We start from the raw sequence: 27,152 nt of genomic DNA on the forward strand, positions 1-27,152 counted from the left end.
TAATGTTCACATTTTGATAATAACGAAAATGAAAATGACAGCTTTTAGGTGTTCTGTTTTCATGGATAAAGTCATAAAAAAAAAAAAAGTCTGTGTTGGAACTTGTGTGTTTTTGACTTATTTACTACTGGTTTGTTCCATATCTTTTGCATGCCTAATATGTAGCTCTGTGCTGGTGTGGGATGGGAGGAAGTTTTACCAAAAAAGGTTACCTCACTTTGAACTGGGCCCTATTTATTAATTGTCAGTCAAGCACACATTTCGTACACAGGCATACATGTAGCTTATAGGCTTTATAGAATATTGACAAGAGTGTCATGTAGAACATGGGAAGATAAGAGACCTCTTGATCCATCTGGTCTGCCCATTTATATTTGAGATGGAGCTTTTCTAACTCTTCTGAAAACCTTCCTCTTTGACAGCTGAACCTACATGACTTCTCAGAAATGAACCTTTCCACCTCTTTCTCTAGATGAAGCTTCTAGACAACTGAGACTTCTCGCCCCCCTCTTGCCCCCCCCCTTTCAAGGCCCCCTTTTATTCCCTCCTCCTGATCCCCTTTCAACCCCTCTCTGAAACCTAGAGCCTGAATAAGTATGTGTGACTCACAAATAGAAGATTAGATTAGAATACAATATAAAAAAAAATGTATATTCTGTTACGTTGCCCAATGGCATTGATGCAGATTACAAAAAAAAAAAAGGATAAGGACCAAATATCCTGAACAATTACAAATTAACCTTTCTATATGTAATACAAAAATCTCCCATTGCAAGAAGGACACCGTTGGAAGAGTATTCCAAAATGTTATAACTTGATATGAAAAAGATGCCATAAAATAGATCCCTCTGTGTCAAGCATGTTTGAATTTTGCCACTGTTTTGGTGCCTATCACTGCTGCAGGAAGTCTGCTGTAGGTGAATATAATCACCTCGGAAAAGAATATATATAATTTTCTTGTATTTCTTTTATAAACTCCATCCTTTCAGCTTCATATAGTGTCATCTTGTCTTTATGCAATTTTTATTCCATAGAAAATGCTCCATTCTGAAACTTCTATTGAAGCCTGTTAGATGTTCCTAATTTTTGGGAACTAACCCCAGTTTGTGACCAGTGTCCTTAGCAACATCCTGTCTTCAATTCCAAAGGACACATAAGAGCTGCAGAATAGAGAATGACACGGGGACAAATTTTTCCCCCATCCCCGCGGGGACAAATTTTCCCATCCCCGCGAGTTCTTTTCCTGTCCCTGCCCCATTCCTGCAAGCTCCATCCTCATCTGCACAAGCCTCAAACACTTTAAAATCATAAGTAGCAACATTCTAGAGCTCAGACGGTGATGTCATAATGCCTCATTCCACCAATGCCTAAGCTCCATCCTCATCTGCACAAGCCTCAAACACTTTAAAATCATAAGTAGCAACATTCTAGAGCTCAGACGGTGATGTCATAATGCCTCATTCCACCAATGCCTAAGCTCCATCCTCATCTGCAGAAGCCTCAAACACTTTAAAATCATAAGTAGCAGCATTCTAGAGCTCAGACTATGATGTCATATTGCCTTTTCCACCAATGCCTAAGCTCCATCCTCATCTGCACAAGCCTCAAACACTTTAAAATCATAAGTAGCAACATTCTAGAGCTCAGACGGTGATGTCATAATGCCTCATTCCACCAATGCCTAAGCTCCATCCTCATCTGCACAAGCTTCAAACACTTTAAAATCATAAGTGCTCGAGGCTGGTATGGTTAAGGCAGAGTTTACAGGATGGGGCAGGGACAGTGACAACATTCACGGGGATGGGATGGGAAAATTGAGTTCCTGCAAGGGTGGGGAAAAATTTGTCCCCGTGTCATTTTCTACTGCAGAACAGAATCTCTGTCTCATCCCTAAGAGCACAGCCTATCTTACCCATCCCTCCCATCTTGTTCTGATCCCCTATACACTGTAAGCTATTTGATTGCATCCCCACGAACTACACTCACTAGTGAGATTTCCTGGCTCATACCACGAGTGACACCATCTAAAGCAGAAAGCTGATGCAGTATCGTAGTAAGGGTAGGAGGTGCCCAGGGCGGTGGTGCACCCTCCCCCACCCCCGCTTCTTCCTGCCCCCATATTCCACACTTGTGCTTTCCCTCCCCACCCCCCTGTACCTCTAAATCTTCACCAGCACGAGTGGCTTCTGCAGCATGCTCCTTGTGCCAATGTTGGATTTCCCTCTGACGTCACTTCCAGGCCCCATGATCCGGAAGTGATTCAGAGGGGAACCAGGCTGGTGTTAGAAACAGGCAGAAGTTGCTTGCACTAGCAAAGATAATACAGGGGTGGCGGGGGGAGGGATGGGACGAGCGTGGTGGCGAGGTTAGCGCTCCCACTGACTTGGTGCTCGGGGCAGTCCGTACCCCCTTATTACCATGTTTCCACAAAAATAAGACTGTCGTATATTAATTTTGGGCCCAAAAAATGCACTAGGTCTTATTTTCGGGGTATGTACATGATCATCTCTTCCTTCCTCTCCACCCCAATTCTTCCTCTCTCCTTTCTTCCCCCAAGTGCAGCATCTTTCCTCCCCTCTCACCCATCCCTTTGGCAGCATCTTTCTATCCCTCTTTCCCTCCCATCCCCCTGTGCAGCAGAACCCCACAATGCGACTGACATACCCCTGCTCAGAGGCCTCCCAAAGCAGAAGGGGGGGGGAGTTTGCTGAATCAATGAGTCTGATGTTTTCAGCAAATCAGGCAGCACTACTGTCAAGGATGGAGTCAGGGAGTTTTGGGGACATTCGGGGGGGGGGGGGAATTTTGTGGGTCAGTCTTACCTAGGGCTTATTTTTGGGGTAGGGCTTATTTTCAGGAAAACAGGGTTTGCCACTGAACTGATTTGCTATTTAATTGTGGTGGGGAGATAAGTAGAACCAGGCAGGAGGTGGTTGTATAGGTGCTTGAAAGAGTAAGAACTTCAGGACTGGGGAGAGCTGGCAGAACATGAGGGGCCACATGCTGACCAACAGGTGCTGAAGATTTCCAGGTAACAGACTTTCTGCAGAATGGGTGTGGGCTAAGAACATAAGAATTGCCACTGCTGGGTCAGACCAGTAGTCCATCATGCCCAGCAGTCCGCTACCGCGGTGGCCCTTAGGTCAAAGACCAGTGCCCTAAATGAGTCTAGCCTTACCTACTTACATTCTGGTTTAGCAGGAACTTGTCTAACTTTGTCTTGAATCCCTGGAGGGTGTTTCCCCTATAACAGCCTCTGGAAGAGCGTTTCAGTTTTCCACCACTCTCTGGATGAATAAGAACTTCCTTACATTTGTACGGAATCTATCCCCTTTTAATTTTAGAGAGTGCCCTCTCGTTCTCTCTACCTTGGAGAGGGTGAACAACCTGTCTTTATCTACTAAGTCTATTCCCTTCATTATCTTGAACGTTTCAATCATGTCCCCTCTCAGTCTCCTCTTTTCAAGGGAGAAGAGGCCCATTTTCTCTAATCTCTCACTGTACTACAACTCATCCAGCCCCTTAACCATTTTAGTCGCTCTTCTCTAGACCCTTCCGAGTAGTACCATGTCCTTCTTCAAGTACGACGACCAGTGCTGGATGCAGTATTCTAGGTGGGGGGCGTATCATGGCATGGTACAGCGGCATGATAACCTTCTCTGATCTGTTCATGATCCCCCTTCTTAATCATTCCTAGCATTCTGTTCGCCCTTTTCACCACCGCCACACATTGCGCAGATGGATTCATCGACTTGTTGACCAGTACTCCCAAGTCTCTTTTCTAGGGGTCTCTCTGAGTACTGCACTGGACATCCTGTTTTTGTGTATAAGATTTTTGTTACCAACATGCATCACCTTACACTTATCCACGTTAAACCTCATTTGCCATGTCGCGGCCCATTTCTTGAGCGTGTTTATGTCACGTTGCAGGTCTTCACAGTCCTTCTGTGTCTTCACTACTCTGAATAACTTTGTATTGTCTGCAAATTTAATCACCTCGCTTGTTGTATCAATTTCCAGGTCATTTATAAATATGTTGAAGAGCATGGGTCCAAGCACCAAACCCTGCGGCACTCCACTCGTGACGCTTTTCCAGTCCGAGTATTATCTATTTACCCCCACTCTCTGTTTCCTATCCGCCAACCAGTTTTGAATCCATGTGAGTATTTCACCCTCGATTCCATGGCTCGCAAGTTTTCAAAGTAGTCGTTCATGCGGGACCTTGTCAAACGCCTTCTGAAAATCCAGATGTACAATGTCGACCGGGTCACCCTTGTCTATTTGCCTGTTAACTCCCTCACAGAAGTGCAGCAAGTTCGTCAAGCAAGATCTTCCTTTGCTGAAGCCGTGCTGGCTGGTCCTCATCAGATTGTGTCCATCAAGATGGTGAATGATGCAGTCCTTTATCAGCGCCTCTACCATCTTTCCTGTTATGGAGGTCAGACTCACTGGTCTGTAGTTTCCCGGATCTTCCCTCGAACCTTTCTTGATGATCGGTATAACATTCGCCACTTTCCAGTCTTCCGGAATCCTTCCCGATTTGATCGACAGATTGGTTATTAGTTGAAGCAGTTCAGCTATAACCCCTTTCAGTTCCTTGATTAGCCTCAGATGAATGCCATCCGGTCCAGGGGATTTATTGCTTTTAAGCCTATCAATCTGCCTGCATAGCTCTTCTAGACTGACCATCAACCCAGTCAGTTTCCCATCTTCGTTTCCTGCATATAGCCTGTCGGCTTCCGGTATGTTGTGTATATCCTCTTCGGTACATACAGACGCAAAAATTGTGTTTAGTTGCTGATGCTATTACTGGGAAAGCATAAGAAGTGTCTTGGGATGCCTCTGCCACACACATACACCATCTCTGTATCCTGATGCATCTGTCTCCACACAGTGCCTTGCATTGGTCCAAGCTGTCCTGTATCCACCCAAATTACTAAAGTCATCCCTTCCATCCACTGCTCTGATCCAGGGAAAGTTGAGCAAGCCACTTGCTAAAGATGAACTCACATGGAAAGGTACTGACTCCTTGTAAATTGACCCCTTTGAAAGCTACTGTCTGTATCCTCTAGTCCAGTGGTCTCAAACTCAAACCCTTTGCAGGGCCACATTTTGGATTTGTAGGTACTTGGGCCGCAGAAAAAATACGTGGTTAATGTCTTATTAAAGAAATGACAACTTTGCATGAGGTAAGTACCTACAAATCCAAAATGTGGATTATCTGAAATTATCAGAAGCAATTAAGGAAATATTTATAAACTATACTTTAGAAATCTTTCCTTAATTGCTACTGATAATTTCAGCTATACACAGCTGAAAGCAGTGCAACATGTAAAAAGTGAAAAACTATCAAAGTATCAACTGCAAGAGACAAGATTTTGGACCAACTATTTTGAGGCCTTTATGGAAAACTTGTGCCTTAAGTGTCCAGTGGTCCGCAACCGCCTTCAGCTCTCACCTCCTCCAGCACCGGACACACGCACAAGCTGCACTGCCTTCTATGGTTACCTTACGTTCTGGAACGTTGCCCGCCTCACTGCTGTAACATAACGCAAGCGCTTTCCTGTGCCTGTATATGATTGTGAGGTGGAGTGGAGAGGACAACCGTGTACAGATGCAGGAAAGCGCTTACGTGAGGTTACAGCAGTGAGGCGGGCAACGTTCCAGAACGCGACCCCCGAATACTTAAGGCACAAGTTTTCCATAAAGAATTATTCTTTATAATACAGAGGGCCTCAGAAATAGTACCTGGCGGGCCGCGAGTTTGAGACCACTGCTCTAGTCCCTATATAGTTAAGAAACTGTTTCCTTGTATGCTTCTATCGGTATCCTCTCTTCCTTTTATAGTTCTTTTGTCCTCTGTAATCCCTGTCTTTAACTTCACATCATTCTCCTACATTGTGAATGTCCTTTTGTAACCTGTTCTAAGCTGTTGGGAGGATGGGACAGAAATATAAATAAGTAAATTGCAGTGGCTTAGAAAGCTCTCCCTGATAGGAATGTTTGCTGCCAGGCATGACTACATATGTGAGTCCAGCACAGCCACAGATGTTGCCTTCAGCATTATTGTGATAAGGAGAGACGTGCATAGCTCCCGTCTGAGAAGTACTGCATGCCAGTGGCGTACCTAGCATATGTGACACCCGGGGCCCATAATTTTTTGACACACACCCTTCCCCATCTTTATGAAAAACATGATTTTTTAGTAACAATCCACACGTCACACAAGAGTGTACCTAGGAAAAGGCAGTGTCTTACATACATACTGCAGTGAGCAGTACATCAATAAACCCACTGTAAAACTAAACAAGCAAGACTAGTACAGATCAATCCTACACAGTCAATCCTAACTGAAAACCATGTCTTTCGAACACACAGAACACAGAAAACACCTTCGCCTAGTATGGAATATGTAATCACAAACTACCCCCTCTCCCTTTTACAAAACTGTAATGTGGTTTTTAGCCATGGTGGTAACAGCTCAGACTCTCATAGAATTCTGAGCATCAGAGTTGTTACCACCATGGCTGACGCTAAAAAAACGCTCTACAGTTTTGTAAAAGGGGGTGGGGGGGAAATAGAAATATGTAGACAAAGGTTAAATTGAACCACCAAGAAGATGGACTCTGCACACAATGTAACACCACAGAAACAGTGATACATCTCCCCTAAGGAATAAAAATAAATAAATAGAATTTTTATTCTACCTTGTCTTTTCTGGTTTTTGCTTTCCTCATCTTCTTGTCATTATCTTCCTTTCATCCACTGTCTACCCTCTCTCTGCCCCTTCTATATGGCATCTTCTCTCTTTCTATTCCCCTCCCAGAAACTTTATGCCTCCCCCTTCCATCTCTCCTTTCACCCCCATTGGTCTGGCATCCATCTTCTTCCCTTCCCTCCTCCAATGGTCTGGCATCTCTTTCCTCTCTTTCCCTCTCCCACACCCCCATGGTCTGGCATTTCATTCTCTCCTCTTTCCCCCCACTTCCATCAGCATCTGCCCCTTTTCTTTCCCTCCAACCCAATTTCATCCAGTATCCTTCCCCCTTATGTCTCTCTCCTCTTTCCCTGAACACCAGTTCCATCAGCATCTGCCCCCTTTCTCTCCTTCCACCAACCTTTCATATCACCCTGACCCCCTTTCTCTCCCTCCACCACCCTTCTATGCTCCTCTCTCCCTCCAAACCAACAAGGTCCCATGATGACTGTTTCTGCTTTGGAAGACGTAAGTGATGTCGGAGGGAGTGGGCCGGCAGACGCAGGGAGTTGCGACAAGGTCCCATGATGACTGCGGCTGCTGGTCCACCCCCTCTGACATCACTTACGTCTTCCAGAGCAGAGGCGGCAAACGCAGTCATCGCGGGACCTTCCTGCACTTCAGTGCGGCTGCCGACTCTGCTTGGGAATAAGTACGGCAGCCGCACTGAGGTGCAGGTGCCGTTTAGAGCAGTGCAGGAGGTTCCGGACCTGGCCAGCTGTGTACTCCCCTAGGGCTGGCACCCAGGGCGGTCTGTACCCCCCGTCCCGCCCTTGGTACACCACTGCTACATGCAGATAGGAGTTGAAGGGAAGAGGAAGGAGGGAGACAGAATATGGGATGGAGGAGGAGACAAAAAGGGATAAAAGATGCAGTATATGTTATAAATTGCCTAGAATGGTGGATGGAGGAGGGGGGGAAATGTAAAAGAAATAAGTGAACAGAAGTCAAGAAAAGTGAGAGAAGGTCCAAGACGCATAGAGACAGAAAACTAGAAATGAAAGCAGGGAAGCAAATATGAGAAGGCAACATGGGAGGGGAAGGGACCTAGAAAAGGACCAAATGATGATTTAGGAATGGATGAGGGAGAAGATTTGAGAAAAGCCAATCGTAGGATCCCACTGGTTTGCCTGAGGCCCTCGAGTCTAGGTATAGCATTAATGGGAGAGAGCACCATAGATATAGTAAGGGTGATGATGGAGGAAAAAAATGACACCTGATGGAAAGAGGATTGGGCTGAGAGAAAGAGAGAAAGGCTAGGATAGCAAAAAAGAGACCGTGGATGGCAAGAAGACAGGGAAAAATAAACTCAATACTGGATGGAAGGAGAGGGAGACCTGAGAAAAGAAAACAGGGTTGTCTAACATCGGTCCTCCAGTGCTGCAATCCAGTCAGGTTTTTAGGTTTCTGCAATAAATATGCATGGCTATTCCAATAGCAAACTATGGACTTTTCCTCCAGGAACTTGCTCAAAGCTTTTTTTTTTTTTTTAAACTCAGGTACGATAAGTGCTGTTACTACATCCTCTGGTACTCTGACCTGGATTGGCCACTGTTGGAAAGAGGAAACTGGGCTAGACGGACCATTGGTCTGACCCAGAATGGCTATTATTATGAATTCCAAAGCTTAAATACCAAGGGGGAAAATTCTAGAAACGGTGCCTAAATTAATTAATGCATGCCATTTAAAATGGCAAAAAAAAATAAATAAATAGCACCGTTAAAGCACCTACTGGTGCCTAAATTATACATGCCGGAATCACGCCCACATAGGCGCTTTAGGCTGCTGAACGTCACTATTGGCGTGGCTAATGCTGGAAGTGGTGTTAGGTGACCTACAGCACCTGCTTAGGTGCGATTCATGATAAAGATAGGCGCTGGAAATATAGGCCTGGAAAACCCTGGCCTAGATTTCTGGCACCTATCTTTTGCAGAGGTACAATTCTCTACAGTGCAATTCTCTCATTGGTGCACAAAACCAGTTTCAAACCTGTGACCCTCATATTCAGAGGCAACCACCTTCAGGGTAGAGCTATTCCATTATAAAAGCAGCCTATATAGCTCCACACTTGTGCTTTTCACAAGCAGACTTTCCATGGATTCCGACAAACAAACTTTTTCTTGATTCAATGGCACAAAATTACAGTCAGAGACATATCACATTTGGCCAAAATAAGTACACTTTTTTTTTATTGCGCAAAAGTTAATAGGGTAATAGAAGGAGCCTATTTCACATGCTTGATTTTAAATCTAGTAGAAAAGTAAGAATTCTCTTTTAAAACAGGCAAACTGCAAAGTAGTTCAGAAATCAGGCCTGTTATTGCAATAGAAATCATTAGATGGTCCCAAACAACAACACTTCAGGTCACCAGATCAGACTTCAATCACATGGAGAAGTGCCATTTCTGGTTTTTGTGTTACTGTTTTTCCGATTCTCTTGTGCTTTCTATTCCATTATCTAATCTTAGCTCCCTTACTGATACTGTCTGGTGCATCATCTTTAGCCATATTTTGTAAGATTGCCATATTTGCTAAAATCCAGATGTGGGCCTTTACCAAAGCATTTGAGCTCACAGCAAAAAATCTTCTACTAATTTGTTAAATTCCTCTGAGAATCGCAAATGTAGGTTATGTTTGCCTTCAGGTATCAGATGCAACCTGAAAACCAAGAGAAACCTAGTCAGAGTCAAATTGGAAAAAACAATATAAAATACAATGTACAGTATTTAAAAGAAAACAAATCAATGTTTTCTTTATTTAAACACCTTGTAGCAAGCTACTTGAGGTGATAGGCAACATTTAAAATCACTCAAGTGCAATATCTTATATTCTTAAACATATAAATCTATAACTATCTCAACCTCTTCAAATACTCTAAAAATAATTATTTAAACCCCTCCTAAGACCCAGCACATCATGCTATGAATGTAACTCTGTTGGGAGGACGTTCCACAGCTGTGCCGCCACCCCTTAGGGCACTCTCATGTTATATTTCAACCATTAAAAGGGTCATCAGTGTTAGCTCCTAAATCAATCTCAATTTTTCTTTTTTTTTAATTAGGTTAGTGAAAATAATACATTTGAAATACAAAATAAGGAAATATTGACATATCAACCAGCCCACATCTAGGAGAGACTGAAGAATATATACCTTGAATTAAAAGGGAAAACAAAAATGTGGAATAACTCGCTCACATATAGACCTACCATATTACTCTATAGTCTCCCCCTCCCCCCCCAAAAAAAATAAATGAACTAATTTTTTTCACCCAGAAAAATCTAATTGTGCAGGATTAGTGAAAACAACTTTTCCCTAGAAAAGGTCTATACACATTTGCATGGAAACTTTTTTAAAATGCTGCTCTCAAGATAAAAAAAAACTTTTAAAGCTATAAACACCAACTTACAGAACTAAGCAGCTTTTGCAACATCAAACTATCCTTTTAAAAAAATTATATATATATATATATAATTTCTTAATCAAATTGCTATCCCTCTCATGCATAAAAGTTACTAAAAGATTAGGCCTTGTACTAACAGTATCTTTAGAATTCTATCAATTTCATATTTCAAGATGGTTGATAGCATTTCATCTTTTATTTTAAATATTTTGGGTGCCATGTCAAGGACACATATTTAAATTTCAAATTAAATGTCAAAACTAAAAAGTAAAACACCACCCAAAAAATGGGGAGCCAATGGAGCTGCTACAGAGAAAATAATATGCACCTCTTTTTTGCTCCAGAATGGATGGTGAATGTTGTCTCTTAGTTGCCATAGTAACATTATTTGACCTGATTCAGCAGAACATCCTTAAAAAAACAACAACCCTGCTCTGTCCACGATTAAGCTGTGCTCAGTATAACAAAAGAAAAAAAAGGTCATAACATGAATATTACCCACACTGTTCTAAAGAGAGAAGGGGGTACTATCACAAAATGAATATAATAATAATAACAGCTTATATACCGCAATACCATGAAGTTCTATGCGGTTTACAAAAGATTAAGCAAAGGTACAAATTGACTGACTTCAAATATATATATATATATATATTATATATTATATATATATGTAATAAAAAATATATATATGTATTTATCTCAAAACAATATATGTTTTTATAAGTTTTTATGTTGGTGACGGCTCCCCCGAAGAAGATATGAGGGATCGAAACACTCTTTTTTGGATAGATTTATGAGCGTCAGGAGTACATAAAGCCAAGCCAGCACTGGAGTCCAGCTGGGACATTTATGATAAGTGTTGCCATTTCTGGGTGATTTGACCTACATTCATAGACTTTAGTGTTATCAATGGTGCTTTTGACTGCAAGTTGTTGAGGATGGCGGGTTGGACAAATGAGAGTTTTAACTCCAGGATGTGGATCTGGAATAACTGTGGGTTATAAGAGATCCTATGATCTGATCCATTTGTTCTATGATGCCCTGCCTTTCCTTTCCTCGGTCTATACACCTCCTCTTGTGAAGTTATAAAAACTAACAAAAACATATATTGTTTTGAGATAAATACATATACAGTATATATATTTTTAGATAGATTATATTTGATTTCTGATATTACCCCCTTCTCTCTTTAGTGCTCAGTATAACAGACACATACTGATCTGAAATCCTGTATGTATTTGCTTAGCAGCAGAACATAATATCACTACAACAAAGAAGGTTTCCACATCTTGTTTGGTTTGTTATGAAGTCACTGGGGAGAACCATCTATAAATCAAGCCCAGTGGACTTTAGCAAGGTGTATAGTTAATGCCGAGATACAAAGGATTACTATCTGCACTTAGAGGGATATTTCACCTTCAGATGTTTCAAAACTAGAATTTATTAAAGATTGTTAAAAACCTAAGTATAAGCTCTTGATAAGTTACAGCACTTTGTAAAAGTTTTCACACCTTTGTACATATTTAACATTCTACTGTCAAATACAGTTCAAAACAATAAGCATAAGAAATCAAAAATTCTTGACTGCATTAGACTTCATAACCTTTGCTATGGTAAACCTAATTTAGTTCTGATTCCAAAGGTTTCTTTAATAAGGCCTACGATTGGCTAAATAGAGTCCACCTACGTCCAGTCACAATATTCATAGATAAAGGATCAAAATCAAACTGTTGTATGAATTTGAAGCAAAGGTCTAAACATGCTGAAAATGATGTTTCTCAAGCAACTATAGAATAAAGCTGCCTCACAGAGAATGACATGGGGACAAATTGTCCTATTTCCTGGCTTTAAATGGACTTAGTATATAGAAACATAGAAATAGACGGCAGATAAGGGCCAAGGCCCATCTAGTCTGCCCACTTTAATGTCTCTCCCCTACCTTCGCCCTATGAATAGATCCCTCCCCTACCTTCGCCCTGTGAATAGATCCCATGTGACGATCCCATTTGGCCTTAAAATCAGGCATGCTGCTGGCCTCGATCACATGCATTGGAAGACTATTCCAGCGATCAACCACCCTTTCTGTGAAAAAGAATTTCCTGGTGTCAGCTCGTAGTTTCCCTCCCCTAATTTTCCACGGATGCCCTCTTGTTGTCGTGGGACCCTTGAAAAGGAAGATATCTTCCTCCGTCTCTATGCGACCCGAGAGATACTTGAACATCTCGATCATGTCACCCCTCTCTCTGCGCTCCTCGAGTGAGTATAGCTGCAATTTGTTTAGCCATTCCTCGTATGGGAGATCCTTGAGTCCCAAGACCATCCAGGTGGCCATTCTCTGAACCGACTCCAGTCTCAGCACATCCTTGCGATAATGCGGCCTCCAGAATTGCACACAGTATTCCAGATGGGGCCTCACCATGGATCTATACAGCAGCATAGAGTGCAGAGCTCCTCTCCCTGGACAATATGCCTGCTTTTAAATATCAGCAGCAGTGGGAGATCAATTGCTTTTACACCTAAGCAGCAACGGGACCAACCCACCAAAAACCCACAGTCCCGATCCTGCAAAAATGTGATCTCCACCCTCCCTGCAGTCCGCTAGGAAAATCAACTGCTTTTACACCTAAGCAGCAGCAGGACCAGCCACCACTACCAAGAGCCCTTTGCCCCAATCCAGCCAGGCATGTGAGCTCCTCCCTCTGCAGTCCATTGGAGAGATCAATCTACCTGCTTTTAAATATCAGCAACAGTGGGAAATCAACTGCTTTTACACCTCAGCAGCAGCGGAACTATCCGCAACTACCAAGAGCCCACAGACCCGATCCAGCCAAAAGTGTGAGCTCCACCTCCTCCTGCAGTCCACTAGGAAGATCAACTGTTTTTTACACCTAAGCAGCAACAGGACCAGCCACCACTACCGAGAGCCCTTTGCCCTAATCCAGCCAGACAAGTAAGCTCTTCCCCCAGCATTCCGTTGGAAAAATCAATATACTTGCTTTTAAATATCATCAGAAGTAGGAGATCAACTGCTTTTACACCTAAGCAGCACCAAGACCAGCCGCCACTATCGAGAGCTTTTGTCCCAATCCAGCCAGACGTGTATGCTCTTCACCATACAATTTGTTGGAGAGATCAATCTGCCTGCTTTTAAATATCAGCAGCATTGGGAAAACAACTGCTTTTACACCTAAGCAGCAGCGAGTCCATCCGCAACCACCAAGAACCCACAGACCCGAACCTGCCAGGAATGTGAGATCCGCCCCCCCTACAATCCGATAAGAAGATCAACTTTTTTACACCTAAGCAGCAATAGGACCAGCCGCCACTACCGGGAACCCTTTGCCATGATCCAGCCAGACATATAAGATCTTCCCCCAGCATTCCATTGGATAGATCAATCTGCTTTTACATACAAGCAACAGCGAAACCTACCGCAACCACCAAGAGCCCACAGACCCGATCCTGCCAGGAGTATTAACTCCTCCCCCTGCAGTCCATTGGAGAGATCAATCTGCCTGCTTTTAAATATCAGCAGCAGTGGAGATCAACTGCTTTTACACCTAAGCAGCAACGAGACCAACCACAACCACCGAGAGCACACAGACCCGATACTACCAAGAGTGTGAACTCTTCCCCCCCTGCAATCCGCTAAGAAGATCGACTGTCGGCTCCGGGCGGCTTTCCCGCAGAGGAGAGAATCCTGCATTCACCGTGGGCCTCATCTGGGGCAGCCTCCTTGGAGCGGCTGGGGCACGGGCAGTGTGTCTGGGAGGGAATGCATGGATGGGAGAACATCTCAGGGGAGGAGACATAGGCATCCTGGGACTGTCGGCCAAGTCACTTCCCTGAAGAAGCCCTTTCTGGAAACATCAATCGCTCCTCCTACACTTACTTGCTCCACTTCATCACTTCATCATGCTTCTATTCCTTTCTCTCCTCTCTTCTACCTTCCAAAATATTTAGATCAATGCTGTCTTGTTAAAATGTTTATTTTATTTTTATTTTTCCTCTAACTCTACTTTTCACTTCTCTATTACCCTCCAGGTACTTTAGTTAGATTGTGAGCCTTCGGGACAGTAAGGGAATTTTTCAAGTACCTTTCTTATTTCTAATCTTAATGTATATTTTCTGTAAACCGCTTAGAACCTAACGGATGTAGCGGTATATAAGAAATAAATTACATTACATTACATTACATAATGACTTCCGACTTTCGGCTGACGAAACCCCTGCGTATGCAACCTATGACTTGTCTTGCTTTGGATGAAGCTTGCTCCACTTGATTGGCAGCCTTCATGTCCTCACTGACGATCACCCCTAGGTCACGTTCTGCTTCAGTTCTTGTTAGGATCTCTCCATTTAGGGTGTAAATCTTGCATGGATTTTGGTTGCCCAGGTGCATAACTTTGCATTTTTTGGCATTGAAGTTGAGTTGTCAGGACCTAGACCAGCGCTCCAGTAGGAGTAGGTCGTGCATCATGTTGTCGGGCATTGAAACATCATCTATTGTGCATTTGCCCACTACATTACTTAGTTTGGCGTCATCGGCGAATAATGTTATTTTACCCCGAAGCCCTTCTGCCAAGTCCCTTATAAAGATGTTGAATAGGATTGGGCCCAAGACCGAGCCCTGCGGCACTCCACTGATCACCTCCGTCATTTCAGAGGGTGTGCCATTCACCACCACCCTTTGAAGCCTACCTCCAAGCCAGTTCCCAACCCATTTCGTCAATGTGTCACCTAATCCTATAGAACTCATCTTGCTCAGCAACCTGCGGTGTGGTACGCTATCGAATGCTTTGCTAAAGTCCAGGTACACGATGTCCAGGGACTCCCCAATATCTAGCTTCCCCGTCACCCAGTCAAAGAAGCTGATCAGGTTGGATTGGCACGATCTCCCTTTTGTAAATCCATGTTGACGGGGATCCCGTAGATTCTCCTCATCCAGGATCTTATCCAATTAGTGTTTTATTAGAGTTTCCATTAGTTTGCTCACTATCGATGTTAGACTCACCGGTCTGTAGTTTGCTGTCTCCATCTTGGAGCCTTTCTTGTGGAGTGGAATGTGCTGGAAAGTCCCACATTAGCATGTGCTAAGTCCTTTTACTAGCACACTTTAATAAACATACCCCTAGGTGTCACATCATATGGCTTTTCTTCAGCAGTGGCTTCTTTCTTGCCACCTTCCAATATAAACTACGTTAGATAGATAGTGAGTCTGCCGGGACAGAGAGGGAAAACTGCTTGAGTACCTGAATAAATGCATGTAAACCATTCTGAGCTCCCCCGGGAGAACGGTATAGAAAATTGAATAAATAAATATAGGAATATATATACCAGTGGTCTCAAACTCGCGGCCCGGGGGCTACATGTGGCCCCGTCGGGTACTATTTTGAGGCCCTCGGTATGTTTATCATAATCACAAAAGTAAAATAAAAGTTTCTTGATCATATGTCTCTTTAGCTATAAATGACAATATTATTATTAAGACTTAGGTAAAAGGAAAGATTTATAAACTATAAAGAGATTTACCTCATGCAAAATTGTCATTTCTTTCATAAGACATTAACTATTTTTTTCTGCGGCCCTCCAAGTACCTACAAATCCAAAATGTGGCCCTGCAAAGGGTTTGAGTTTAAGACCACTGATATATACTGTAATCATAAAATTGCTATCAGTCGGCATTTTCTCCCATCTCAGCCAGGAACCTCTAATCCTTTCAAGAACTACTCTTATTCCTCACAGTGGCCTTCCTCAGCAGTGTTCTTAACCCACAGCTATTGACTAGGGAGGGACAGTCTGACTGAGGCACAGAAAATGACACGGGGACAAATTTGCCATCCCTGCGAGCTCTGTCCCTGACCCTGCACTATTCCTGCGAGCTCTGTCCTCATCTGCACAAGTCTCAACACTTTACAATCATAAGTGTTCGAGGCTTGTGCTAGTAAACAGGCTAACATGAGACTTTCCAGCACGTTAAGTCCACTTAAAGCGCACCCAGGAAATAGGACAATTTCCAGGACTTCTCTTCCAGGTTGCGTGCTAATGTTCACATTAGCACATGTAGCCTGAAAAACATTGATGGGGAAGCACTTACTACGTCCTATTAAGGAGGTGCTAAGAGCTCCTGTGCTATGGATGCGCTACCCAGTTAGTGTGCTGTAATCAGAAAACGCTAGCTAGATAGTGCACCCATGCCCATTCTCTTCTCCTGGATGCAACTTCAGAAAAGAAATACAAAACAAACCCACACTCTTAGGCCCAGATCCTATAAAAGATGCCTAAAGTTAGGCACCTAAAATGGCGCAGCTAATTGATTTAGCATCTAACTTAATTTTGTAATTAGTTTAATTGGCACAGACAGCAAGCTTAATTGGCTTAAATTAAAATTAATTGTTAATTAGGCACCTACTGGTTTCAGATAGGTGCCTAATCCGGGGCATCTATTAGAAAGTTGGTATGGCTAAGGGTGGATGTGAGCGTATCTTGGGAATGTTTTCCATGTAAGCACCTAATATGGACTTAGGTACCAGTATTTAGGCCAAGAAAACCCTGGCATAAATAGGGGGTGCCTAAGTCTATTTTAGCTGCTGCTAGGCGCCTTTCTATAAACGGTGCCTAACTGATGAGATTGACAGCAGCTATGTGCCGTGTTCTTCGGTGCCTAATTTTCAGGTGCCGTTTATAGAATTGGGACCTTATTGTATGCAAACAAGTTATCATGAAATGCTTTAACACGCTTTGCGGTAAGTATTTTCATACCTTAAATGGCTTTAGCTAATTCAAAATGGGGCTGTTAAGCTCATTTTGGCTGTACAGCGAGTTGATCTTGTTTTTGGAGAAAAGCTTGTTATGGCAGCCTCAGGTTGCTAGGAGCAACGCCACAGGAAGTTGCCCTTTCAAGATGGCTGCGGTGTCTCAACATGTTTCTTGATGTTGATAACAGTTTCCTTCTGAGGACACAGCCGTTTCGACTGGAAGTAGATGTTTGGATATTTCAGCTTCTCTGTGTTTTTTTGTTTTTAAAAAACAGAAGGCTAAAGAACTACGAGGTTTGACTGGCACAGCTGGTGCCAACACCTGTAGTACGTTGCTGTAATCATAAAGCTCTTATGCAGTAGTTTTATAAAAATTTAGGAAGCTGTTTCAAGTAATGTTTGAGGGTCTTTATAATTATGATGCTAAATATGAGATGATGGTAATCTGATTTAATTTGTTTTTTAACTTTTATGGATGAACTTGAGTTTGTTATTATTTCTATGTATGTGACAACTGTAACCCGCTTAGTATATAAACAGGATAGTCATTTTTTTAAATAAATAAATAAATCCTCATGTTTTTATTGATTCAGAACAGCAAGACAGATTTTCAAATTTACCTTTGTGATAGCTGCATCAATTGTAATATTAATTTTAACTAACCAGAAAGTTATCTAGTTATCCTAAAATATTATGTTATATTAATTCTTGGAGTAATTTGCTGCTTTCATTTTGTTGTTTTGCGAGTGTGATGATCACAGTTCTTTTTGTATGTTTTTGTGTGTGTTTATTCAATAAACTTGGTTATGATGTATTTTTTTTTAAGGGCTGCTTTTACTAAGGTAAGCTATTTAGATTTAATGTGCGTTGTTAGATAGCCCATTTTATTCCCATGTGCATCTTAGCATTTGGCGTGCGCTAAATCCATTAGTTCACCTTAGTAAAAGGAGCCCACAATTACTTATTAATGATTATCAGCTCAGTTGTCTTATGCTGACAAGTGTATATTTATTCATTTTTCTTTCAGAGAGAGATGAGAACACGGCAGCAGTGAAAGCTTCTCTGACAGATGTTAAGGCAAAAATTTCTCTTTAGTTTCATAGATGGATTTATCAGTTGAGAGTTTAAGCTTTAGATTAATTAGCCTTTGCTTTTTACTTTCAATTTTATAGAAATATTTTAGCCTCTCATATTTTACCCTTGAGGTAGGCACAAGCTGAAAAACATGGCTTTAGTGTGTTTATTCTACTGAAAGTCTAAATATATTATTTATTTCCTCCTATTGCTTTGCTATCTAACATCTGGCGTTTTGGAAGTGGTTTTCTGACCAGATTTAACCACCAGATGAATATTCAATGCTATCTGGTTAAAAGACAGCTGCACCCTTGGCACGTCTTCCATTCTTTCTTGTTTAAAATGGTTACCTGTTGGCTGGATATCGAGTTCTCCAGACTAGTATCTCCCAGTCCTCTCCTGGAGGCACTTCTAATCAGTGGAGTTTTTGGGACTGCCTTAATAAATATGCATGAGCCAGATTTGCATCTATAGGAGACCCAGCATATCAAAATCTATTTTGTGCATACTGACTGGCAATCCTCAAAACCTGAGTGGCCAGGAGAGGGTTGAGAAACTGATCTAGATAAAAGATAACCAACCGATGGTTAGAGCAAGAATTTGAAAGTGGAGATTTCTTTTGTTAACTCTGGTTAACCAGACAAACCTTTTAAATAGCTGATAACTTTTCGTTATTACACAAATTTCTGTTACTAATTGTTAGACATATTTTTACATTTTCTAAGCAATATGCCGAACTGAATCCAACAGAAAGGAAGTTAAAAGGGTATTCGGGGCAGGAAGGTCAACGATGTTGAAATTAATTCTGTCCCCTCCCCCCCCCACCACTACAGCCTGATGTAGTCTACCTATAAACTATCAATAGCACTTATGGCTCGATTCACAAAGCAAACCGATCGTGTACCGATCGGTTTGTGACTCCTTTACTATCAATTTTCCCTCCGGCCCCATTCACTAAACTCTCCAGCGATCCGCTTCGAATCCGTGCATGCAAAGTAGGAGAAACACATGCAAAGTAGGCAGGGATGCGATTCACAACACACATTTCACGATCCGACTGGGCTGGCCGATCAACTCCAGAAGCGACTGCTGGGGACCAGTAGCAGACCTTCTTTTCCCACTCTCCAGCGCTGCCCTGCTCTCTGCTGCCCCGATCTCACTGTGTCAGGGGCTGTAGAAGCCGAAGTCCAAAAAGAAACTCCTAAGCCCAGAAAAGGGAACTCCATCTTTTAGCCTACAGTCCAAGGCTTTCCCTGCTTCAGCTGCCTTCTTCTTTACTCCAGTTCCAACGTCAGGAACTTGCTTCTTTGCCTGCAAGACACTCCAATATCTTATTTTCTTCTATTTTACATTCACAGATTCTGTCTTCTACCCTGCATGATTTCCATACTATAGTGATCTCGTGCTGCCTTCCTTGCAGTGCGAGCCCACGGGTTTAAAGTGGGGCTGCAGCCCCGCTTTAAACCCATGGGCTTGCACTGCATGGAAGACGGCAGAGAGCAGGAGAGTCTGGGCGGCAAGATTGTCTGGAAGAGGGGAGCAGGAGAGCCACCCATGCGAAGGAAAAAGTAAAAAAAAAAAAAAGTTGCGTTTCTGCTCAGGTGCGCGGATCGCACAACAGCGATCTGTGCAGGCAGATGGGAGCATTCCTCCGATCGCCCCCATCTGCATATTTTTCTTTCCTGAATTCAACGGACCTGCCCAGATTGGGCCCAATCAGGCAGGTTAGTGAATCTGAGCCTTAGTGTTTGTCAGTATGTTGAACTTTGACCCCAGAGACCCCCAAATGACCTGGCTTTCTTTCCAAACTACACAGTCAATGGTACTGAATTTGGAACCCTCAACTCTTGATACCTATAAGTGATACAAATTAGAAAAAAATTACATAGAGAAGGTGAAAGATGGTTGCTGTTTTCCTTTTACTCAGCAGAAAAAAAAGTCTAAAATTGGTTAGTTAGAAGGAATAGAATTTTTCAACCTAAGATCACTGGTACTAATACAGCTTAGCATGGTTTGAGGACCTTACCGTGAATCCTTAATGTGCCTGTGCAAGAATTCTGGGTGAAAGGATGGGATCAGAGCATCTTTCTGTCCATGTATTATGAGTGTTGGACACACGATAGCAGGCAGCCAATGCCGACAAATGTTACCTGTAGCGAACCAGCATAAAAGGTTACACCTCTTTTGGAGATTCAGTCGATCAAGGGATGCATTTCAAAATATAGACACATACGAAGAGATGGGGACAAGATGCAGAGGTAACTAAATCACCTATGTGAAAGTCACAGAAGACCTGCCATGACCTCAAAGTAGAAATAACCTTCAAGACTTGCCAGCAACTAGTAAAGACAACATGGAAGAAAACACAGCAATTATAAAGGCCTGAACTGAAGGCTCCTTATTAGCTGTCTCTCTAGAGGACATCTGTGCATCAGCATGCGAAGCCCAAGGATATGCCTAATGTTCAGATGCTAAATTTGCAAAAAAATTGGGGAGAAATCACTAATATTGTGCCCGAGGTAGTATAAAATTTTTCCCCAAAAAAACTCAATGTAAACACCTCCAGAAGAAAAACACTTGTATTTCAGTTCTCTCAAAATAGTTACACATTGATAGATGGGAGAGAATCCCCATTTCCTGGCTCGTTAGGGTGCATGTTCTTAAGATGATGGTTTTTTCCGAAAATTTCTCTATTTTCGGTCCTGCCTATTCTTCTCCCTAAATCATTTTTTGCGGACCTGAATCGTAAAGCCTTCCCCTTTGTTTGGAGGAGGAGGCCCTCAGGAGTCTGGAGAGAATTGCTTTTTTCAGTTGCGAGATAGGGATGGTGGGGTGGGGAATGGCGGTTCCTCAATTTTATTATTATTATTATTTAGCTGCATAGCTTTGCTATGTGCTAGCATGGCAGACGGGAAGTTCAGAAGACTTGGGTGCAAATGGAGGCATGGTTTCTAGGGGATGTTCCTTTACACCATCTTCTGTGGCTTACCTTGAGTCAGATCTGAGCAATGGCATCTCATGTTGACCCCATTTTGGGAGTGACGTTGCGCTTGTGGTATGGGAGGGTATATTTTGGACAAACAATTGTAGTTGTGGCAAAGGATTTTATTCCAGGGTATACTGATTCTAGATATCGGGCGTGGGCCACGGGAGGGTTAGTTTCCTTGGGTCAATTTTTGGTGGAGGGTAAACTGATGCCAGCATCCTGTATGCAGGAGGAGTACAGCCTTAGAGCATCGAAACTCTAAGGGCAACACACAAACTCTAACTAGTGATCGTTGGCCTGCATGGAACGTATAGGGGGGGGATTATTGCATTATATAGTGCTGATTAGGTTTGCCTTGTTTTATATTACAACAATGTGTTACAGTGCAAGTTGTGCTTGTTTGGTTTTGATAAATTTTCAGTAAAGAAATAAAAAGAAAAAGTTACACATTGTAAAAAATGATGTAATACGTGCTCAGAAACCCAGAGACAGAGATTAAGATTTTTTCTTTTTCTACCGTTTCAGGCAAATGATGTAATCATTGTACATGTAAAACTTCCTTTTTGGTGTAAAAATTTTCCCCCTTTTGAGAGAACTGAGATACATGTGTTTTTCTGCTGGAGGTGTTTACACTAAGGTGGTTTTTAAAAAAAATAAATAAATCAGATGCTAAATTATGGCATTTCATCCTATTGTTTATACCTGTTTGTAACAGTGAACTTCAAAAAATTTATCTACAACATTACAGTGCAATACTCAAAAGTTCAACAGAACCACCCTTTTATTGTTAGCAATGTGCTGGCTCTCCATATACAATGTGTACATTTAGAACTGCATCTAGCTTAGCCAGGACTGGACCAAGCTGGAAATGCCCCCTTTGTGACACGTCCCTAGAACTCCTATCTCACCCATTGTGTTGCAGGCAATGGACAAGCCAATTTTGGAGCCCTAGACTTCAATGCGTACTGTGCAGACACATTGCCTGCCGCTTAGTTGTAGGCAAGTTATAAATAGCTCACTCGGGCTCATATGCCTCTAAGGCATTGTGATTAGTCCTTAGATATTTGAATCGCTTTATAACACCACCTCCTTTGAAAAGGACCACTTGAATTACTAAAATGGAAAGGGAGAGGGAAAAGGGATGCGATTTGATACACCACCGCTCTGTGGTTACAATCAAAGCGGTTTACATATTATATACCAGGGGTAGGGAACTCCGGTCCTCAAGAGCCGTATTCCAGTCGGGTTTTCAGGATTTCCTCAATGAATCTGCATGAGATCTTTTTGCATGCACTGCTTTCAATGTATATTCATTGGGGAAATCATGAAAACCCGACTGGAATACGGCTCTCGAGGACCGGAGTTCCCTACCCCTGTTATATACTCATTTGTTACTACATTTCCCATTAGAAAAAGGAATAAAATACAAAAGAATTTTCAGTGCTTTCAAACCAGGTTATAAAATGTTAGAATGCTTTACCTTATGATCAGAAACCTGTTACTTAGAGGGAATTCATAAAGTGCAGTAAAAGATCACTCTATACTGCACCTTAATGTCCTATGGGATTCAGCAACCTGCGAGATCCTGGTACCATCAGATGCTGAACCCTGCCTTGCAAGAATAATGCTGCTGGTGAGCCACCTCACGGGTGTTATTCCTGCAGCCCAGGACTATTGGGCCACACAGAGGGTCCTTTCTCCCAGTGCTGCCTGCACCCTCCTGTACAGGTCTATTAAAGAGCATTGGTGGTCTAGGGGGAAGATGCAGGGGTGGATCTGGGAGAGTCTTTGGACAGATGTGAGATCCGGTTGCTCCACCTCAGTCTGGTCCCTTCCTGAAAATAGAGCCATTACCGCCGGAAACATGGATCCTAGCGGTTCTCGCATGAGACCAGTGGAATGGTAAGGGGTTGGGGGGAGGAGGCAGATTGCCCCGAGCACTGTCTTAGTGGGGATACCGGCACCTCTCCTCTCTACCCCCCAGTCCTTCCCTGCTGCTCTCCTGTCATGCATGTGCCTTGCCTTCTCACCCGTGTTCCTAATTCTTCACCGGCGTGAGCAGCAGTTCCAACCTGCTGCTTGCGCCAGCCTCGGCTCTCCCTCTGAAGTCACTTCCTGGTCCATGGGGGGTGGACAGGACTTCTATAGGGGGGGTATAGTCAGGGGTTTGCAGGAAGGACTGGAGGGACCCTCTTCTTGCTGTCAGATGCTTCTGCAAATAGCTGGGATTATTTTACTATTATTTCTGAGCCATAACACAACTTACAGTATCCGCAAGTCGCGTTAGGGTATTTGCATAGTAATGATATATAAAACATGCACTTGCACATTTTGCATGTCATTACTACCTAACCAGTATGTTAGGTCAGGCAGCATTAGGGTCTTTTAAGTCACATTAAAATCCAAATAATGCAAACTTAAGTCCTTACCATTGCTTAATGAATCACTCTCCTTAAGTTTAAGAAAAAGTTGAAAGCCTTTTTATTTAGAAAATTATCAACTCATGTAAGCAAAGAGAGACTTTGAAAAGAAGATTGAAGATAAAAACATATAATAAACCTTTTTTTTTAAGGTATATTAGAAGCAAGTAAAAGAATCAGCTGGATCACTATGACTGGGGGGGGGGGGGGGGGGGTAAAAGGGGTACACAGGAAAGAAAAGGCCACAGTAGATGAGTCAGAGAAACTGAAACAAACCTCTGTAAACCTGGAAGAAATAATAAGACAATTTAACAAACTGAAGTGTAGCAAATCGCCTAGACCAAGTTTCCAAGTTTATTTAATACTTGCTATCTCACACATCAAAAACATGTCTGAGCGGCTTATAATTTTAATAAAAAGTATACGATAGAAGAGAGAAGGAAGAGTGGAAGAACAGGGATTAAGCAGGATTAATGAACTCATGTTTGAATCTTCTTGTTTCTCCATTTCTTACTTACTATCAGTTTCGAAAAGATCTTAAAACCCACTTATTTAAACAATATAATATACATTACTGATTTTCATATTATCATGTACTTTTAATCTATACTTATTTTAGTTTATATTGCGGTTTTTTCCATTAGTTTTAATGCTTGTTTAAGGTTCCTTAGAATTTTATTATGTATGATTTTATTATTATATTGTATGCTCAGTACCTATTGTGAAAACCGCTTTGAACTGCTGGTTAGGTGGTATATAAAAATAAATTATTATTATTATTATTATTAAAGGCCTAGATTCACTAAGGGCATGGATCGGATCTGATCAGTGTCTGGGGACTGATTTACAGAATCATGCCCCCAACTGACCGCCTGGATCGCTCTGTAGTGATCCTGATGCATGCGCAGACCATCTTGTGATATGCAGGTTGTGCCTGCTAGGTCTGGTCCTAGTATGAGTCCTATTGCTAAAGCTGACATTTCTGTCTGACCAGGTTAAACCTCGATCTGGCAAGTTGCTTGACGTTCCGCTGTGACCAGTAGAGGGAGCCCGGGGGCTGAGCTGCAGTGTTCCCTTCCCCCGCACTATCCCAGGATTAGTAACCGGATATCCTCTGCACCTGGGAGTATGGGGTGGGGCTGCAGGTTCCTAAACCTTAGGTCTGAGCTGCTAAAGAAGGAGAGGGGAAGATTGAGAGCAGAGGAATAGCTGCAGTTGAAGAACTGGCAGCCAAGCTCAGGGCTGAGAGCTCTGCAGGGCCACCAATCGCCTGAATGCATGGAGTTTACAGAAGCCGGTGCTGTGTTAACTCCTGATCCATGTGAAGGCTTCCAAGCCATGGAGTTAGAGCCGGAACTGGGTGCTGAGGTCCAGAATGAAATCCAACCCATGGAGGTGTGCTGTTCCAAGGCGAATAAGAAAAACTGCCTAAGTGGATTATAAAAGCTTATGTTTTGTTTGGACTGTTTTTCCCTTTTGAAGCTGTGCCTTAATCTCCTTGTTGAGTCTTAAGCAGGGAAGTACAAGGAAGTAAAGAACTTGTGCTGTATTGTTTAGTTTGCTTTTCCATTTTGGAGGAATTGGACTTTACCCTGCCAGTGTGGTGGGGGTTTTGCCCCATGTTATTGAGGTGGGATAGTGGGCCTATTTGGTGGCAATTATCACCATGTGGAGCACACCACCTGGTCAGCGCTTTCCATTGCTGAAGGAGTCCAGTGCCATTGCATTGGCATTAGTCCAAGTTTTGGCTACCAAAAGGAAGAGACTGTTTCTTTTTGCTAGTTTTCTTTTCTTTTATGAAAGAACTTTCAAGCTGAGGCTCTCTGATAAATACAGAGCCCTTTTCTACTGGAGATTAAAGCCTTTCTGTTGGTGAGATTGAAACTCAAGGTTTTGAGACTATACTGTTTGATTAAGAATCCTGACAAAGTTATTTTTCATTTAAGTTATGACTGGTATGTAAACAGACAAGTGAAGCAGCCCATTTACTTGTATGGAACAAAATAAATCCAGTCATGGTTTTTGCAAATACTTACCTAGCTTGTTGGTGAATCCTTGCACTAAACTTTTATTTTTCCTTTCCTTGTGGTGCCCGCAGTGGCCCACAAGAGTATTTCCTTGTCCCATTGTCCTGAGAGTGTTGGTGACAATCTACAGATGGTCTGCGCATGCTTAAAGAGCAGCGACCTTTTTTTTTTTTTTTTTACTTTTTAGCCAGCCCAGCGAGCCCGTGGTTTTAATCCGCTTTAAACCCACAGGCTCACACTGCAGGGGAAGGCCGGGGTAGAGAGCAGGAGAGTACGGGGCAGAGCTGCAAAGTTGGGGCAGAGAGCAGGAGATGCAGTCGGAAAGCAGTGAACGACTGGTCCCCAGCAGTTGCTTCTTTGCTGATCAGCCAGCCCAGTCGGTGTTGCAGTTTTTGGTTAGTGAATCGCTGTCTGCCTACATTTGAATGCCGTTCCCCCTCATTTGCATGCGCGGATCGGAGGATGATCAGGACAGAGGTTAGTGAATCGGGCTGGAGGAAAATCAGGTCGCAAACCAATCGGTTTGCTTAGTGAATCTAGCCCAAAAAGGTAAGACAGGGAGAAAATGAATTACAATGTTTGACAGGAGAGGTAGAATAAAGGCTAGTAATAAGTATGTGTGAGATGGTGGTTAAGAGTGCATTTGAAGTGGTTTTACACTTAAGGGGGGTAATGACTCAGGCACTTAAGGGGGTAATGACTCAGGAATGAGGAAAAGCACCATTAAAGAGAAATTTTTGAAGGTCTGTTTTAAATCCCAGAGTACTGATAAAATTGAAAAATGAACTTGCAGAACTATTGTTAGTAATTTGTAAATGATCTTTTAAAATCCAGTGTGGTACCGGAAGATTGGAGAATGGCCAATGTAATGTCAGTTTTTAAGAAGGGTTCCAGAGGTGATCTGGGAAATTACAGACCAGTAAACCTGACATTGGTGCCAGGCAAAATGGTAGAGATTATTATAAAGAACAAAATTACAGAGCACATACATAAGCATGGATTAATGAGACAAAGCCAACATGGATTTAGTCAAGGGAAATCCTGCCTCGCCATTCATTACATTTTTTTTGAAGGGGTGAATAAACGTGGATAAAGGAGATATGGCCAATATTGTGTATCTGGATTTTCAAGAGGCATTTGACAAAGTACCTCATTAAAGACTCTGGAGGAAATTAGAAAGTTATGGGATAGGAGGAAATGTCCTATTGTGGATTAAAAACTGGTTAAAAGATAGAAAACAGAAAGCAGGGTTAAATAGTCAGCATTCTTAATGGAGAAGGGTAAATAGTGGAGTTCTCCAAGGGTCTGTGCTGGGTGCACTGCTTTTTAACATATTTATAAATGATCTAGAGATGGGAATAACTAGTGAGGTAATTTGAAAAATTGCAAGAGGACCTTACGAGATTGGGAGACTAGGCATCAAAATGACAGATGACATTTAATATGAGCAAGTACAAAGTGATGCATGTGGGAAAGAGGAATAGCTATGTGATGCAATGTTCCACATTAGGAGTCATGGCCCAGGAAAAGGATCTACGCATCATTGTTGAGGATACATTGAAACCCTTTGCTCAGTATGCAGTGGCGACTAAGAAAGCAAACAGAACGTTAGAAATTATTAGGAACGGAAGACAAAATTAAGAATGTTATAATGCCTTTTTATTGCTCTATGGTTTGACTGCAGCTCAAATATTATATGCAAATCTGGCCATCTCAAAAAAGATATA

The 27,152-nt window shown here is 42.4% G+C and overlaps 1 protein-coding gene across 7 annotated transcripts in view; it reads right to left on the reverse strand.

Moving 5' to 3' along the window:
• Positions 1-8,919: 8,919 nt before the first annotated feature.
• The window catches only part of BPHL (biphenyl hydrolase like), a 69,342-nt gene continuing 51,109 nt past the window's right edge, over positions 8,920-27,152 (reverse strand). For 5 of the 7 annotated variants that reach the window (XM_033934838.1, XM_033934840.1, XM_033934839.1 and 2 more), the window contains 2 exons: positions 20,019-20,142; positions 8,920-9,414 (listed from right to left, as the gene is read on the reverse strand). In XM_033934838.1, coding sequence (XP_033790729.1) covers positions 9,327-9,414; positions 20,019-20,142 — 212 coding nt within the window. In that variant the 3' untranslated portion in view covers positions 8,920-9,326. Of the gene's footprint in view, positions 9,415-20,018; positions 20,143-20,182; positions 20,332-27,152 lie in introns of those variants that run through there. The other 2 variants (XR_004538447.1, XM_033934841.1) reach the window with 2 other exon arrangements.

The sequence above is a fragment of the Geotrypetes seraphini genome, chromosome 2 (genome assembly GCF_902459505.1).
Source record: "Geotrypetes seraphini chromosome 2, aGeoSer1.1, whole genome shotgun sequence".
Classification (NCBI taxonomy): domain Eukaryota; kingdom Metazoa; phylum Chordata; class Amphibia; order Gymnophiona; family Dermophiidae; genus Geotrypetes; species Geotrypetes seraphini.